This window comes from Haemorhous mexicanus, chromosome 6 (genome assembly GCF_027477595.1).
Source record: "Haemorhous mexicanus isolate bHaeMex1 chromosome 6, bHaeMex1.pri, whole genome shotgun sequence".
NCBI classification, from domain to species: domain Eukaryota; kingdom Metazoa; phylum Chordata; class Aves; order Passeriformes; family Fringillidae; genus Haemorhous; species Haemorhous mexicanus.
Window position 1 is genome coordinate 48,786,305 of NC_082346.1, and position 18,507 is coordinate 48,804,811.

Consider the following 18,507-nt stretch of genomic DNA (forward strand, 5'->3'; position numbering starts at 1 on the left):
CCATTTTCAATAGAGGGAAATTTCAGATTCTTAGCCATTGAGACTCACTGAGGACAGGTCTCTGGCTTTGAGCAAATATTATTCTTTATGTAAGCATGACAGATGCTAAAGGATTTCCAGGGATCCAGAGATCAGCTCTGTCAAAATTCTGCCCTACAAATGAGTAAATGCACCACATGCCACTTTCCAGAGCCAAACAGCTTGACATGCTTGTGGCTGCCAGCATGTTGGCAAATTCTGCTTAATGTCTAAAGCAAAAAGGGGTAAAAGAAAGTTTCTGAATAGCATGTGCTTGAAAGTTTCTGAATAGCAAGCTCTGCTTTCAGGGGCACAGAGGAGAGCAGTCCGTAGGTTTCCATCAGATCAGCAGCGCAGCAAACTGGGAAGCACCACACCCCCCTCATTTCCAGCTGGTTCCAAGGAGCATTTGAGCTGGATCAAGGCAGACAGACACCTCTCTCCTCCACAAAGCACCTCACTTAAAACTGCCAAATTTTCAAAATGTTGAGCAGCCACAGCTCCCACTGAGATCACTGAGGGTTGATAGCAAAACTTAGCATGTGTGAAAGACTGGGGGATTTTAGTTTCTACATTTAAATGTCAACTTTGGTGTCTGACTTCAGGTGTCCACTTACAATGGGAACTAAAGCAAATAAGCATGTCTGCTCCTGACTAATATTGTTTGGAAAGCGTGGCATGTCAGAAAATAATCCTGAGAATGAAGGCTTCTTGCAGTGAAATTGTTTTCACATAAAGTTTATAAGAAAAAAGCAATATATATTTTACCAGTTTAAATATTTCTTCACATATTTACTCATAGAAAATAACAGTAATTTCTAATATGGGGCCATATGTGCAGAGCAAATAATAGTGTGTACTGGAGTTTTCTCCAGCATGTCTTTTTAAATCCTCACTTCTTCTTCTGATTAGGTTGGAAGCACAGCACTGGGATGGAGTAATGAATATCTACTCAGTAATTTATGTGACAGGAAATTGAACAACCATCTCCTCAGCCATTATTTCTGTGAATTTCCCAACCTGTAAATGCATCAAACAGTTAGAGAAAAGCATAAATTTTGTTAAGCAGATGGTCTCATTTTTCTAGAGAAAAATGCCTCTAGATGTCTAAAATGTTTCTGTCTACAGGCTTGACCTATGGACCAAAAACTTGTAAAAACATTTACTCATTTCATAACAAATTACCATGGTGGCCTAAATTGTCTGAAAATGTTAACAAATTTAGATGCCCTGCAATATGGGATAGTAAAATCTAAAAGTTATTTTGTTTTTGAAAAAAAACTCAAAACACACATTTGCTACCTAAACCTCAAACCTGTCACAGAATATCTTAAATTGGGCGTTAAAAGTGCTGGACACTCAAAACATTCTTATCTAAATGTGAGCTGGTGCACTTAGAAGTGGAAAAAGGGGAGGTAGTTGGTGTGGAACATTGCTCTGACAAGTCCACAGCTAAATGCTAAAGCACCATTACTTACCCAATATTAATGCCACTAGAAATTAAAAAAATTAGTTTTGAAAACCTGGAGAGAATGACAAATTTTATGAACCTGCAGCCATAAATTTATCTGATAAAAACCATTTGAACAAGGAATACTCTGTGGTTCTTTAGTGACACAAATTTCAGCGAAGTGTCACGCTTAGTTGTGTCTAAATTGTCTAAAATATACTGCATCAAAACCCTCAGAAGCAGCAGCAAAGAGCAAGGTGCCTGTGTCCATTGAGTAGTACAAGTATAGAATTCAATTCTATTTTTTCACTCTGACTGCCAATTTTATGGCACTTCATTTAAGCCTGAATCTCCAAAGAATCAATTCAAATTAGCTTTCTAATTTTCCCCAAAGAATCTGCTTTAAAATAAATTGAATAGTAACATAAGGCTTAGTAAATGAGCATAAAATTCAAGTGAACTTCTCTGAAGAAAAACCTCTTTTAATCTGAAGACCAATAAAGCTCAGGTGCAATAATATATGACAACTCTAAAAATAGTTTGTCCTTGCTGATGGTTTAACATTGGACAAGCTATACTTTGTGTAGTTGCAATGTCTAGGGTTTCATGCCATGATACTGGGAATATGAGTTGTTATTCAAGATTGTGTTTGAAGACAGACATAAAAATCCTTTTCGTTTTTTTTTTTTTTAAGAACTGTCATTTCATCAAATCTTAGTGATGTTGTGGCAGAGCATTGGTGTCTTTTAACTTGTTTTTCTACATTTGTGGTTCAGAGTGAGATTTTTGCAGTTTTCCATCACTGACAGGGGCAATATTTCTTACCATTTTACATGTTTTCCAGCACAGGTGTTAAAATTTCCTCCCTAAGCAGATGATAGAAAACTGGGGGACTACATACCTGTGACCAGGTAACTTGATCACTGGCAGTGAGCACAGGCTACAAGGGACAGAGCAAAGAGGTGATACAGTTGCAGAAGTCATCTGCCGATTCCACTCAGCCTTCCTCCCAAGGAGATTGAAAAGAGCATGTCTGGCCCTGGGCTGGAAATGAAGGCACAAAAGCATAGCTAGCAGCCAGCCGAGTTGTCAGAGAAAGCTTAGGACATTCACCTAAGGTGATATTAACAGACTTTAACCAATTACTGGTGTTCAGCAGAGCACTGAGCCCAGATGTCCAGAGCCCTTCTGAGTTCTATCCCCATCATTAATTTCCACTATGTCTCCTTGACAATTCATTTAGCTTTCCTTTACTGTTCAGAATAGCAAGTGTGGAGAAAATGCTAACTTTAATTATCATATCACATATACAAAAAAAAAAAAAATCACTTTGCATTCTATTTACACACAGCTACATTCAAGGTGGAAAGCTGAAGCTGAGATAATACTAATTCCACAGAATCCAGGTGCCTCAGGGTCAGGCTTCCCCAGTCATTTGTCTTAAGGTTAGTCAGGAGATGGTGGTGTTCCCCTTTGGGATCCTGTGGCTCTTGCCCCATTGTTGTCTTCAGAAAGTTCACTAGAAATTTGGCTGAGGGAGGTGTCTCCTGTTGCCCCAGCACAGCAGCAGAAATTCAGGACTCAGCTTGCTCAGTTCTGATCACAGGAATGTTAATAAAATATTCAAGGGGAAAAAATGCGTATATACCTTCATTTTGCCTGATACCACACATTTACAGAGGTATCAAGCAGTCACTCATGTTGTCACCCTTTTTTTTTTTCTGTAAAAGCAAATGAAATCAACAAACCAGATTACTTCTGATTTATATTTTAAAAATGCAATGAACAGACAAAATAAGCAATTTTTCAGCAATGGCTGAAGCAGGTCTGTGGCTGAAGCCAGCAGCTCCTACCCTTTGCTCTGTACTTAGCTGCTGCATGGACCATGAGAAGAGTTGTCCTTCGTGCCACTCATGTACCAGTGATTTGAACATTTCCATCCATTGCAAAATTGTTATGTATGGAAGATACCATCTGCATCCACCAAGTATGGATTCATGAATCACAGAATCATTAAGGCTGGCAAAGACCTCTACAATCCCTGAGTCCAACACTAACCTCATATGACCATCTTCACCACTAAAGCACATGCACATGACCTTTGAACACTTCCAAGGATGGTGACTCCACCACTTCCCTGGACAGCCTTGTTTCAATGGCTGACCACCCTCTCCACAAAGAGAGCTTTCCTAATATCCAATCTAACCTCCCCTGGCACAAGTTGGGCCATTTCCTCTTGTCCTGTTTGTTACTTGGGAGAAGTAACCACCACCCACCTGGATAAATTCCTTTCAGATAGGTGTAGAGAGGAGTAAGGTCTACCCTGAGCCTTCTTTTCTCTAGGCTGAACAATGCCAGCTCCCTCTGCTGCTCCTCACAACACTGTGTTCTCTTAGTTCCATCTAGTATTACATCCAAGTTCAACAAACTGACAAGTCTTGGGGTTTTGGGACGAGCTGATGAGAGAATGGCAGCAGTCTCCCAGGAGTCCTGAAAATACAAAGATGGAGATTTGCCTCTTTCAAACCCAGAGGAGGCCTGGTGTTGTTTCAGGTGGCCAGGCAGGATAGGGGGACCCAGTGGGGGGGAACATCTTCATCCAGGAGGCAAACAAAATCCTAGGTCTGTCCCTGCAGCAAGAACAGTAAAATAGCCCAACAATTCACAGATTTTATTTTTTTTTTAATCAGAACAGACTATGCAACACCTCTAATGTAGCTTGTCTGCATTTTGTCTGAGTTTAAACCACCTCAGCAGCTGTGGGGCATCAGGCCCTGGCAGCTCCCAATGGGCCATAGGAGCTCATTGCAGCAGGACAGGCTGGGGGCTCTGGGACAGCCCCAGGATGGCAGGGCAGGCTGGTGGCACCAGGGGCTGCACTAGCCCTGGGCATGAGGCACATCCCTGGGGATAAGGCTGGGCTCAGGCTGGGCACCAGTTGGAACATGAGTCCAGAGGTATGTCAGGCTTGTCAGGGCCCATGGCTGGGCAGAGCTGCGAGCAGCTGGAGACCAGCCCTGCTGTGGCATTGCTGGGCAGGGGCTGATGGCCCTGGGGGGCTGACATGGGGTCCTGAGCCATAAGCAGGGTGGGGGTGGCCCTGGGGGAAGCTGGGCAGGGGCAGTCAGGCCTGTCAGTGTCCCGGGGGCCATGACACAAGTTGTCCTATTCTTATGTTTGCCCCTTTCATACAGACAGATAGAACTCTGAAGAGCAAACACATCTCTGCATATCTGACAACCTTTGTTAATATTATTTCTGGGTTCTGCTTGGAAAAAATGCATTGTGAATATCCATATGGGCAACGTGCTGCCCAAGATGCCCAACAGAGAACAAATGACAGGAATACAAACATTCCACAGATACCGTCAGAGAAGTCTTCATTTGGGACACCTCATTATTCACTTAATTATTCATTTTGTTTATTTACAGTAGAGATATTAGACATAATATGGTGTAAGTCCCTAGCATCCTCAAACACCAGCTGCTGACTTTTCTCTCCAGTCCCAAAAGGAAAAACCAAAGCATCGCTGTGAGAATTAACAAAAGTCCAATTAAAATTCTTCCCAGAATGTTAATTTCCCAAAAATAAAAGCAGCAAATTAATACTAAGCTGCTAGTCACCTCCCTTATTACTTTTGCATACATTTGAAATGGTAATAATATGTGTTTAAAGTTAATATTATCAGATAGACAAGGACATTTTAAAACTGATTTTAAAAAACGGAACACATAATCCTTCACCTTTTTCTTGTCTCGAACACTGGTCAAAGGGAAAAACTGTTAAGGGCATTGCTCCTTGAAATGGCAAGTTATGCACAAACGTTGCTACAAAGGCTGAGAGATGAGGAGTCTCCATGCAGAACACAGAGGACCACAGCAGGGGTTGGAAGGATCTCAGAGGTCATTCTTTCATCTCCCTGCCCCATGGCAGAATGGGCTAAGCTTATCTTGGCAGGTATGTGTTCACCCTCTTCTAGAGCCTCCCTGTTAATGGGCACTTGACAACTGCTTCAGGCAAGAGATCCCTGCCAGTCACTCCCTGTTCATTAGAGAGTTTCCCCTGCTTTAAAGTAAATCTCACTTGCCACAGTTTAATCCCATTACTTTTTGCATTATCAATGGACATGAAAAAAAGGATTATTATGGGGTTTTTCTCATATCTGCAAGTCTTTCGTGCATTTGAATAATATTTTGCTCAGTTGTCACTTCCTGGGTTTTTTCCCAATTGCTCTGACACCACCCCATGTTCTGAGCAGACAAGGGCAGTGCCATACACCCAGGTGTCAAAGAGAGCTTTGCCATTTACTGCAGTGCACTCTGGCCTGAGCCCCAACCACCTCTTATCTCACTCTTTCCTTTCCTTTCCTCTGTGCTAGGGAAGCCCTATAGTGTGATTAAATGGGCTGAGAGCTTCATGCTGCCACTCCACGCCCATAGCAACAATTAAACTTTTCAATTCCAAAACAGACAGGTCTCTTTCAGCCATATTTTTCAGTCTACTTAGAAAAACTATTATTAAATACGCATTTCTTAAAAGGTTTTGACAAGGCATTGCTCTTTTTTTATATCAGGGTCCTACAAAATCATGCATACTTGTGTTTAACAGACTTCCATTTTATGTGGGGGGACCAAATCAGTGCTTTCATTATCAATGAGCAACACATCTTAAGTTGCAACCAGATGGCACTTGAGCAATTATGCACATATATTATCTGCTGCAGGGAGGAGAAACATCAAACATAGATTGCCAGCCTACTGTTGCCCATGTGATTTTTATGATAATAACAGAGACTATTTCACAGAGGTGAAATATTCAGGTTTGCTGTTGATTGATTCAGGAAGGGGTGTTAACAGGTTTTGCAAAACATGCAAAAATGTGGCATTTGCATAGTTGGAGATAAGTAAAATCAGTCATAAAACAGTGGAGTAAGTGTTTTATCTCACCAGCAGGAAAGATGAACCTGTGTACCCTATTCTGAGAGGCAGAGACTCTCTTAGACATGGTTGCAGAGTACTTTGCCTACGAGGATCCTGTGCAAGGATAGATGCTGATGTGGTAAATATTTCTGAAGTAGTGATCAACTGTATTTAAAGGAAAGAAAACAGATTTTTTGCTGGATTTCATGCAGTTTACAGCATGATGGCTTTAAAAGGCATAAAAATGCCAAGTTTCAGATAACCCTAGCCCTATACTGCAGGGAACTGAAGATCACATATATTTTCTAATGTACAGTAAGAGTGTAACTGTAGAGTTAGATTAACTGCTGTGCTCTGAAAAGTGACTACAAAATGGCATCATGGTATTTCTTGGTTATTGGGCAGAAATAGTTTATGAATGAAATATAAATTGTAAGTAAAAAGATGTTTTGTGTAGTTGCAAATCTTCCAACAAAACTTCCAACAGCTGACATGGAACTAGATTATTGTTTTCATAATTATCATCTGCATTCAAGATTATGCTGACAAAATAAAATCTTCTCTGACACCTCTGATTCCACTGGCAATGGATGGGATATTGAAAAATATGCAGGGGTATTTTTCTGCTGTGGAGCACAACATAGAGACACAGATAGCAAGAGAAAAATTAGCTCAGATATTTGAAAACATCTCAGTTTCAGCTACTTTTCACTGCTATAAATTAGTTCATGTGTATCTTTTTGTCCCAATCAAGCCCTCAGGTCTTCAGAAATGTGTAGTATGTAACTTCTGTGAGACATGGCTCTAAGTTTCATACTTTTAAGAATTCCACATTTACCTTCACTGGTGCCAGTGTTGGATTTACATTGGGTGAAATAGAATGCAAATCAGCAGACAAAAATAACAGTACTGTTGCAATTATGTCTAAACCCAAAATAATTTTATGTTACTATAACTTCTTTTGTATGAACCCACAAATGAATTTGTTTGTATATCTCTCTCAATACTTGAAATACATTTCTAGTGTCATATTCCAAGGTTTCTCAATTGTCCTGAGATGCTCTGGTCAGCCTGATGTGACACTCACAGGCTTGGTCTACTATTGTTTCAGGGTCCTTTTCAGGTCTATTCTTCAAAGCAGAAGAATAGTAAGTCTCTATCAGCATTTCTGCTATACAGTCAGCAGGACTGGTAAAGATGTAATATGTTTAAACCTCTTTTTACGTAACAACTTTATCAACAGATGTCCAAATCTTGTTTAACATAATGTAAACTAAATTCATGCTATTGGAAAGTAAATAGAAAAGTAGAAATTAATTTCAAGTCATTCATGTGAGAGTATGAGGATTCAGGCTACCTCTGGAAAGCACTGAAATGCAATCTGTTGAACATTTGTCTTGGCTTCAGATTCTCCTTCAGAAGAATTTTTAGCTAGACTTCCCAGCTCAAAGGGTCCTTGTATTAATTGAGATTTTATCTCCTGGAAATCTCTACTTTTTCATGTAATAACTGGATGTCACATCCATAACGATTGTGTAACAGAAGGAGTGAAGAAAGCCTCTAAAGTGAGAGATGGAAGATAGGTACTTCAATTATTGCCATTCACTTGGGAAGATGTAATATTTCCTGGAATCTGAGATACTCTGTGCAATCTCACAGAGAAGCCCACAACTTCAAGCACATACAAAGTTACATAAAATAACCTTGCTTATATTCTTAATTTTTTTTTTATATACCACTTTAGGAATATAAACGGAGTATAAAGCACACTAACACTCATTCTAACATCCCTTTACAGTGCAAGAATGACATAAAAAGGACCAAATATAAATAAGAAGTGAAGATAATGCATGAGAGAATACTATACCCAGTCAGAAATCACAGGATGGTATTATCCTTATGTCAATCAACACATTTTTAAAAATCAGACCTTGTTAAACAAACTTGGAATTATGAGTCAGCTGTATTAATAATAGAATCATGGGAGCATTTACTTTGGAAAAGACCTTTAAGATCATCAAGTCCAACTCTTAATGTTGGTGTGATATGACAGCCTCTGTGAGGGATTTGATCCCACACTAAGTGGCATCAGATTTTGAAATTACAATAAACAATGCAGTATAACTTCATTTAGAAATTTATAAGGAATCTTTCCCAAGCAGTTGTATAGAAGATGTATATATATTTTTTAATTTATTATTATAATGTTAATGATTTTTAATGATTGTTTTAGTTTGCAGATTATTGAAGACCTGTAAATAATTAAGTGGACAGCTCATTATTTATACCACATTTGAACATATTTGATGCAATACACAAACAGCATTGGAAACCTTTGTGAAATACAAAGGTATGTCATTGAGAGAAATAACTTTCTCATTTTTAACTCAAACAGAAGTTTTGAAATAAAATATAACTGAAGGATTTCTGTGTAAGCCCATCTTTGAATCTTTACATCTTTGATACCAAGGCCCCTGTTAAGAGCTATTGTCTTGCTGAAAGCATGACAAAAGTAATTTCAAAGCAAGTAGGTGCAAGGGAGAGCAAAGCTGACACTGAAGAATCTCCTCTGTTGTCAGAAGGCTGTGGAACACTATCAATTAGCAGCTAAAATATAATCTCATTTATATGCTTCCTAGGAGAAATAGCAGGCTGTAAAAGAATACTGAATGATATATCTATATAAAAGATCATAAATACACTTTGAAAGTCTCTGACTGTTTACATTTTGTTATGACAGAGTTCAGCTTTTGTTTTTTCAACTATGATTGGAAGGGTCCCAGCCATTTCAAGTTTAGCTTGGTCTGTGTTTAGCAGTTCTGGTAAAAGTAAATGTTTGGGGGTTTTGTCTCATAAGTCTTTAAGACTAGCAGAGTGCCCTCCATCTTTCTTAGTCTGGTGTCTGTGGATGCTGAAGTATGAGGGGACTGAACTGCAGGCAACACCGTGCCTTCTGTGCTCTTTCCAAATAGTGTTTCCCCCTGAGCACTGTTGGAGGCAGGCTATTGAACTTAATGGACCACAGACCTGACCCATAGGGCATTTCTGAAGTTCATATTATTTCAGGAGGACAAAGGTGCCTGAATTTCTTCATGTCCCTTGCCCTGTGTACACCATTTCTAATTTTTTTTTGTTCTATATTATAGGTAGAGAACTGCCATAGAGAACAAAGAACTGCAATGATGAATCACTGCAGTGGAGAACTGGTACAAATCAGAGAGTTACAAATATAATTTTTTTCTTGTGTTTCTACTGTTCTTTTTGCCATGACGAGCTCTCAGGTAAAGATTCAACATGATTTCTCACCCTTGACCTACAGCTTTCCATTCTGTATGTCTAAAAACTGGTCTTTTCCTGATCTAAATTTAAACACAACATCCCAACTTGTAGATCATGACAGTTTTCAAATTAAGAGCAAAACATTTTAATTATAGCAACAATGCTAACATAATTTCTGGCCAGTCTTTGTCAAAGCACCTAATAAGCTTCAGTAGTAAATGATTTTTTAATAAATCTGCATGACTCACTTTTCTTCAGGCCCAGTAAATGTAGGTGATTTGCTAAGTTTAGAAATCTGCAGCTGTTCTCATGGATCATTGTGAACAGAGCAAATCTCTCTATATGAAACAGACCCTGTCTGATCATAACACACAGAGGTTGTGGCACAGCACACAGATCTGAACACCCCTTGCCTAACAGGGCAGGTGGAGCACAGGACAGCAGTGCAGAGGTCCTCGGCAGATGCTGGGAGGACTCCTCCCTCTCAGAGCAGCACAGCTGTGTCACCACAGCAGAGCTCAGACCTCAAACCTTGTGTCTAGGCAGCATTCTGCATTATATTGCTCTATAGTCTATAAATCCACCAGTGATCAAGTACCAGTCTGAGGATCTGCATCATGTTCTCAGGAAAATGTGTGACTGAGGCTTTCTATGATAGGTGTCTCACTTTCAAAATTCTTCCTTTTCCTATTTATTCATATAAGGTGTCTAATTTTTAAAATAGCCCCAAAACTGCAAGCTAATTCCTGCAGGGTTTTCAAACTGATGTACAATTAGATTTCAGTACAAGCTAGCACTTAGCTGCTTCAATCATTTTGAAGATTAAAAGAGCTCCCTTCCTATTTGCTTAGGTGCTTAAATATCACAAATAATCTAACTTCTAATTTTTATTTCTTATTTATGAACCACATCATATATATGTATGTATTTTTTATGATAGTACAATTATATATCATCTATGAATTATGATCATGGCAAAAATAAAGAGAAATCTAACTGCTTCCTAACATTTCTGAATTAACTCTACATCCATTTCACGAAAGAATTTGAAATTCTTAATATGAAAGTTAGAGAACACAAAATGAGAAACAATACAATGCTGCTATATAAAGCCACAGTTCTTTCCACAACCTCAGTAGTGAGCATAGTTCTGATCATCTCAAAAAGACTGAAAAAAAAGCAGGACTGAAAAAAGCCACATAGAGAGGAGCAAGTGTGATTGAGAACAGAATCACATCAATTGTACAGTACATGATGGAGGGGAGATGTGAACCTCTGGCTGCTGGACACACAGAGCATTTCAGGGAGGCATCACTCTTCTACAGCCCTATTGCTACATCATCACTGCTACCAACTGCCAGACTGCACTTTGAAAGAGGTGGATCCTAGATCTGTCTCATAGCACAATTACAATTTTCTTGCATTTATCTTAAGTTTCAGGACTCTGCTTTTGATCTTTCATGTGCTGAAATTTTGTCTCTGTCCAGAAAGGTTTTTTTGGCTCCATCATTTGTACAGTTCTGTCATTTTCCCAGGTCTGACTTCAGGGTATTATTACAATATCCAATAAAAAGTGTCCATTTCACAAAGCTAACTCTGAAAAAACTAAATAACACCTTCCCTCCCAAAACATTTAATTAAATGTATTGATTCAGACCAAGACCTTCTCAGAAATAAAAAGAAGTCTTAAAACATGTTCCTCATATATATGCTAGTTTATCAGGTCATGCTTACCTGTCCTCCAAATGAGGACTTGAAAAATCTAGGGTACTTGTGGTCCTATCTCAGGGCTGCTTGCTTTTGGCACAAGATGTCAGTATTGGATTTGGGCTTTCCTCTTCCACGACAATACTGTCAAAAGTCAGATTGTCATGTGATTCAACTTCTGAGGCCTTTTGAGACAGACACATATGTCTGTATGCTGCCTTCCCAACAGAGTGGCTGAGCAGAACTTCAAATGACTTGCTATTTGTACTCTTTTATCACTAGATTTCATACTACTAACTCTCAACATTGCCCTTAGCCAGAAATAGGAATGCTAACAAATATATGACACTTACAAAATTAGTACAATGTTTGACTATAACATGATTCCATAGCATCTGCTACATTTCAGTATGCCACTGAATATTTCACAATTATTTAACATCTATCACAGCTTTCTTCTCCAAGAAGGATTAAGTATTTAAAAGTTTTTTCATTTCTAGCATGAATATTCTGCAGCTACTAGGCTTTTCTCAGGAGACATATCTCAGATCTTTCAACACAGCAAGTCAGTCTAAGATGCACCACTGTAGGTGTCTTAATTTTCATAGCTAGTTTGTAGGCCATCTTTGTCCACATTATTCAACTTCTTGCTGCATATAGTAAAGCCAATGGTAAATTAAAATTCTATAAACTAGAATGGCTCTTTAGAAGAATTTTATAAACAAATGCAAACTTGACTGAAGCACACAAAGAAATACTCCTCTCTGGGGTCAGTGAGACACATCATTTGACTAAGGCCAAGATGTTCTCCACAGCAGGGGTATCAAAGCAAGTTTAAACATCAGACTCCCTGACTAACTCTACATTAGCAAATACTTCAGTGCAAAACTAGTAATTTAGTAGGAGAGGCTGAGGGAATTAGGTTTGTTCAGTCTGGAAAAAAGAAAGCTTTTGGGGGACCTAATTGCTGCCTTCCAGAACCTGAGGGGATCCTACAAGAAAGCTGGAGAGGGACTTTTTATGAATGTAGTGACAGGACAAGGGGAAATGGTCTCGAATTGAAAGAAAGTAGGTTTAGATTAGATATTAGGAAGAAAGTCTTTACTGTGAGTGTGGTAAAGAGACACTGGAGCAGATTGGCAAACTCTACCCCCACTCTAACTTTGATCAATGTCCAAAAGGCCTTGAGCCATGGAAACAAATCCAAGAGGACACTCAGGGCAGTGACACTGGCTTGTCTTTCCATTGAAAAATCAGACATGAAGAATGGGATGCCTTGTTGCTGATGGTCAGCTGGACTGCTCAACATATTGGAGGAAGGCTTGGGGAATTCCTGGCGCTGCAAAGTAGTCATTATTCAGACTCATGTCTCCATTGGATATTTCTGCATGTTTCATGTGAGCCCAGAACAATCTTCTAGTTTATTCTTCTCCAGAAAGAATCTTGATTTGCAGGACCAGAATGACTCTGCAAACCAAACCAACACACAGAAAGTGGGAAAGATCAGGAGATTCGCTTCAGAACTGCACGGCTTTGAGACAAAATGTTAATACATGTGCAACCTCTGCGCTCTTTTAAAATTCATCACTAATTTTTCACCTCTTGCAAATAAGAGGCTCAAATATGGATACTTAAATAACTATGATTAAAACCCCCAATTGTTACTACTATTTCTTTTAGACAATGGTACAATGTATCTTCTCAGATTGTTCCTGGGGGTCTCTATGCAAAATGTTAAACAAACAGTCCTGACTCTTTTTTTATGTTTGGGCAGCCTTCCCAAAGAATAGTGTTAAGGAATCAAAGCAGGAATGCAGAATGCAGTTGTAATTCATCCTGATTTTAAGACGGCATTTCATTGCCAGAGAAGTGTAAAGCTGATATATTATAGTAAATGAGAGTCATGCCAAAGCTTTACTTTGAACTGTGACATTTTGTGTGTCAGCTCGTTACTCTGACTAGTCAGCCACCACCCACACAGCTGATTAAAGATAGAAGACACAGTAACACTGCCACAAACTTAATGTACTATCTTTACACCAAGTTTTATTTTGGGAACCTAATAGGGAAATACTGCCTATTCTATGATGTACTGCACATATTAATTTATTTTTATTCTTCTGATTAATGAATAAATGGATGAAATATTATTTGACAGGGGGAAAAAGTAAAAAAAAAAAAATTAATGTTTGGCCAATCTTGATATTTGACTTAACTGAAGTATTTTTCAGTGTGAAATCTCCCAGATTTCAGTGTATTACACTGGCCAGGCCATTAGGAATGTGCTGTTGCCCAAAGACCCTAGTTTTACAATTGTTCATTCAATAAATAAAATAATAGAAACATAGAATGGGATTGGTTGGGAAGAATATTTAAAGGTCATCAAGTCCATCCCTCTGCCATAAGCAGGGACATCGTTCACAAGACCAGGTCACTCAAAAGTCCCATCCAGCCTGACCTTCAATGCTTGCAGCATTTACAGCTTCTCTGAACACTTTGTCCAAACTAAACCTACCCTCTTTCAGCTTAAAACAGGTCTCCCTTTTTGTTGTCTGTACAGACCATGGTAAAAAGTCTAAACCATCCAAATCCTTTAAAAGGAAATTGCAGATTAGTAGATTTCAACAGCTATAGGGAATTGCAGAAGCCCCAGGGGAACAAAACATATTTTCTTTGCTAACATTTTATGGTTATATAATCCATTTGCTATAAAATGATGGCAATTGGCTAAGCATATAAAGGATACATTTGAAAATAATTTAAACAGATGATCACAGATGATTACTTGGAAAGCAAATATTTTTAAATGGATAGTTTTAACAAGGAAATCCTGTTTGTTAAGTAAATGAGGTGTCAGAAAACAAGAAAAAGTTTATGCAGTAAGAAAGCAAATGTACCCAACTTTGAAAAGACAGTATAAGTAAATCCTGAACATCCCCTGTTCCTTAAGGTACATGAATAACTATTTGTTAGAGAGCAATGGCTCTTTAGCTACTGCAACTCTTTTTTTTCTGGTTCTGGAGGTTCAGACAATTATGGCTCCCGGGGCAAAAGATGGCAGTGATCAAACAAAAAAAATTATTATCTCAGACCATATCACTTTCATCATTGATGTCCTTACACTCTTTGAAATTTTGCAGATAAGAATGTAACCTGCTAATGAGTGAATAGTCTTGTTTTATATCACTTTTGTTAAACTGACTTGTCAGAGTTGCAGCTGAGTTGCAGGTTAAGGCTGATCATGGCTCTTAGCTCTGCCAATCCTTCCATGTTGACATTTGATGTTGAGCTCTAACACCAGCAGCAGAAAACAAAAACTGAGGAACATGTTGCCTCCCTCACCCAATAGCTGGGTAGCTATTGCTTTTGTTTCTTTCCCAAACCATTAGGAAGAATAGGCCATCACCTAATAAATGTCACTCCTAATTTTATCTGGTTTTAGCCAAGGCTGAAGTGTTTCTGCAGTTTGCTAGCCAAAACCCAGACAAGCAGTAGCTAGTAATTAATTTCCATTCTAGTATTCAAAAGGAAGAGTGTCACCATGGCCTACTCAGTTCCACTTCACTGTGGTCATCAGCAGTTCCTTTCTGTCAGCCCCCATGGGAAGAGAAATGAGAGTACTTATCCTTTAATACAGATCTGCTCTTTTCTAAAAAAATTCCAACATAGTAAAAAGATGTCATTGGCCTCTCCTGGAGTTTATGTTGACTCAGCAATTCAAATCCATAGCACCTTTTCAAGTCCTTGAGAAAATGAGGATTGAAAACATATGGAAATAAAGGAGATAGGAACACTCTCCTCTCTAGAGGTCCTTCCCATATATACAAGATATATCCATTTCTCTCTTTTAAAAGCATACAAAAATCTTTCTGTTTGGTAAAATATCTAACAGAACAATATGCTTGTACAATATAGCATATACATTGTCAGCTATTTAGACAACAAATCACATGTATAGTAGAAATATAAACAGGATGCCATAGCATTTTTAACTGCTCCTTGTGAATGAAACAATTATTTTTTAAATAAGTAAAATAATAAATAATGATAAAATAATATATCAAAATAAAATAATACTGCATGGGTTTAGTGTTTAGGAAGGGTACAGGGTCTGGGCACCAAAAAACTGAGCCCTAATGAACAAAAAAATACAATCTAAATAATAACACTGCAAACTGTCATACATTTTCTCGTGACTGTGCACAGACCTGTAGCAACTATCCCTGTGGGATAATAATTCAATCTCCTGCATCTCAGAAGAGCATGTGATGATACTGCTAATTAACATCTATGGTGATGATTCTCTTATGAAAACATTCATCTATTGGGAAATGGCATTTCTAAGGCAAAGCTCCAATCTATTACCATGTCTTACCATCACCTTTCAAAGGCAACACCAGTTTGCTCCCCCTGATTAGCACATAAAGCATATTTGAGTTACAGCTCATTTCAACTAGCAGGTACTTGGTTTTTATATACAGAATCGGGTATATCTGCTGATGTGCTCAGTGTCTCCAACTTCCTCTCATTATTTACATATTACCTGCCTTGGAATTATAAAAGAGAAAGATTTCAGTTTCATTGTACCTAGAGAGAAACTTACATATAACAGGAACAGAAAACATAGATATAATTTTATAAATACTTCACCTGAAAATTGTACTCTGGAATGCTTCACTGAAATTTGAAAAAAATTGGAGACTCTCTTGACTTAAGGGTAAAAATGGTACTCTCTTTCTCTCACTGATCATTATTATTATTTTGCTATTTATTTTCAGCAGTATTAAGTATATGCTACAGACTCCAGGCTCTCTTGAGAAGAGGATTACTTCTGGGCAGTTAAAAAAAAAAACTCTACCATAAGCAACTTAATAACAGGCAGGTGAACAGAAATGAAGCCATGGCATGGGGCATATGATCAGAGCCAGTACCCATAATGAAATCCCTATTTTCAGTTACTATTAATATGAACACAAGACAATAGTAGGAAGTGATCACAGATAAAATAAATAGAATAAAAAAGATTTCTCTCATTATAGCACAGCTTGGATGGATGCATATAAATTACAGCAGGTAAGAACATCTCCCGGTTACTGGACAGAAGAGAGAGAGAGAGAGAGAGAGAGAGGGCAAAGACAACTTCATAACCAATGAAAGCTTCTATCTTACACTGTCCCTCAACTATTGGGAAGTTCTGACACCATGCTAGAGTACATTCATCTGTATATCTCCAAATTCTTCCCTAAAAGTCAGCTGGAGGTTTGAATACAAAGAATTTTCAGCCTGCAAGACTGAGGTCCATGCTTAAAAATACTATTTTTAAATCCATTAGAAAATTTAAAAAAAAAAAAAAAAAAGCTAAATATTTATGCTTGCTTCCTAACATACACAGTTCCTGGTAATTGTTCAGAACCAATCATGTAGCTAATTGACAAATAAATGTTAAATTAAAAACAACATGTAATATATAAGAAAGAACAATATATGTATGTAAAACAGTAAAGGGGCGACAAATATACTACTGATTAAAAAAACCCAAAACCAACAGGCATTTTCTATCAGAATTTCAATATACATGATTCCATACATGTGATATATTTTGGTCTATTAAAAGAGTGAACAAGCAAATTTCACAGTAACTGGAAATTGTAATTGCTCTTTTTTTGTCTGTTAAGTCAAAAAGAAAAAGTACAGAGTTCCAGTTCCTAAGTAGTGTGATTGTGAATCAATTGAGATTTCAAATATTTTAAGCATTCTACACACATATACACATGTAAATTAATACACCCAACTTGTCAACAGTAAATCTTCAAAGGCTGCTCTTCAGAGCTACACTTACAGTCAAAGTTCTTAAAATGCTGGCTGAAACAAATGAAGTTTCATTGATTTTTAAATATCTTGAGATCTGAAGTTTTCACTTTGTCTTTTTACCAGAAAATATTCCTTAGGCAAAGTACACTGGTGATACTTCATCTTGTCCATACTTCATTGCAGATTCAACCTCTTTGAAGCTGATGCAGCCATCAGAATCCTGATCAACTTCTCTGTAAGGGAAGAGATTTGGTATTTAAAACCCAAAAGACTATGCAAAACAGACATACTTAACTGTAGATATCCAAGACCAATATTGTTTTTGAAGAGCTCAAGAGTCCTAAAATTTTAATTCTGTACAAAGAAATAATGAAGTAAAAAAAGTTTTTGTGTAGCGCATCTACATGAGGAGTCAGTTCTTTAAAAAGGAGCATCATTATGTATATTCAACTGGAGGTAAAAGTTAATTACAGTATAACCTGTGCAAATTTAGCACTTATAGCACTAATTTAGATCCTACACCTCATGCCTAATTCCCCAAATTCAATCACCTGTGGCAGAGACCCTCAGAGTTTCATAGCATGCAAACCAAGACCTCTGCGCCTTATGATAGGTCAAGCTGACATTTAAAATTTCCCCAAGTGTCCCATGACCTTCCACATGCTGCAAGCTCATGTTGAAACAAAGATTATGTTAACAGAAGACCTACTCCTTGTGACTGTAAGAAAAATAAGCTAATTTGTATGTTATTATATCCTAAAGTGAATATTCCAATAGTCAAAAAGGTCTCTGAAGAGTAAAAGCTGTTAATATTTATTTCTGAGACAGAAGCTGGTAGAGGACAGCAATTCAATTAATGACATTAGCACACAGGGCTAAGTTTTATTAAATACACCTGGCAATATTATTTGATGCAGCGATAAATTAGGCTGACAAAATGGTATGAATGGTATTCTGTAAAGTATTTGTCTCAGTTCTCCATAGCTTTTCTACAAGAAATACATTTGTACAAAAGTTAAATAATTTAAAAAACTGATTAATTGTTGGATCTCAACATTCATTCATCATTTACAAAAATATTTCATTGGTTTATACCAATGTCCGGACCATAGATTTATTCATAATCTAATTCATAATAATTCAATTAATTTAATTAATAATTAGGTTTTAGTCATAATCTAATTCAAAATTGATTATTATTACTGTCAACTATTACAGATTACACAAACATTGCTGGAATTACAGTGCTGCAAACTTTGCCATCACCATTAGCATTGAATGGTAGCATTCCTGCCATCTTGCAGCATGCAAAATGGAATGTA

At 37.7% G+C, this 18,507-nt stretch overlaps 1 protein-coding gene across 1 annotated transcript in view; it reads right to left on the reverse strand.

The window, feature by feature from the left end:
* Positions 1-2,647: 2,647 nt before the first annotated feature.
* Positions 2,648-18,507, reverse strand: part of EFCAB11 (EF-hand calcium binding domain 11) — a 67,568-nt gene continuing 51,708 nt past the window's right edge. The window contains 2 exon segments of the mRNA XM_059848226.1: positions 2,648-12,841; positions 17,214-17,418. Coding sequence (XP_059704209.1) covers positions 17,319-17,418 — 100 coding nt within the window. The 3' untranslated portion in view covers positions 2,648-12,841; positions 17,214-17,318.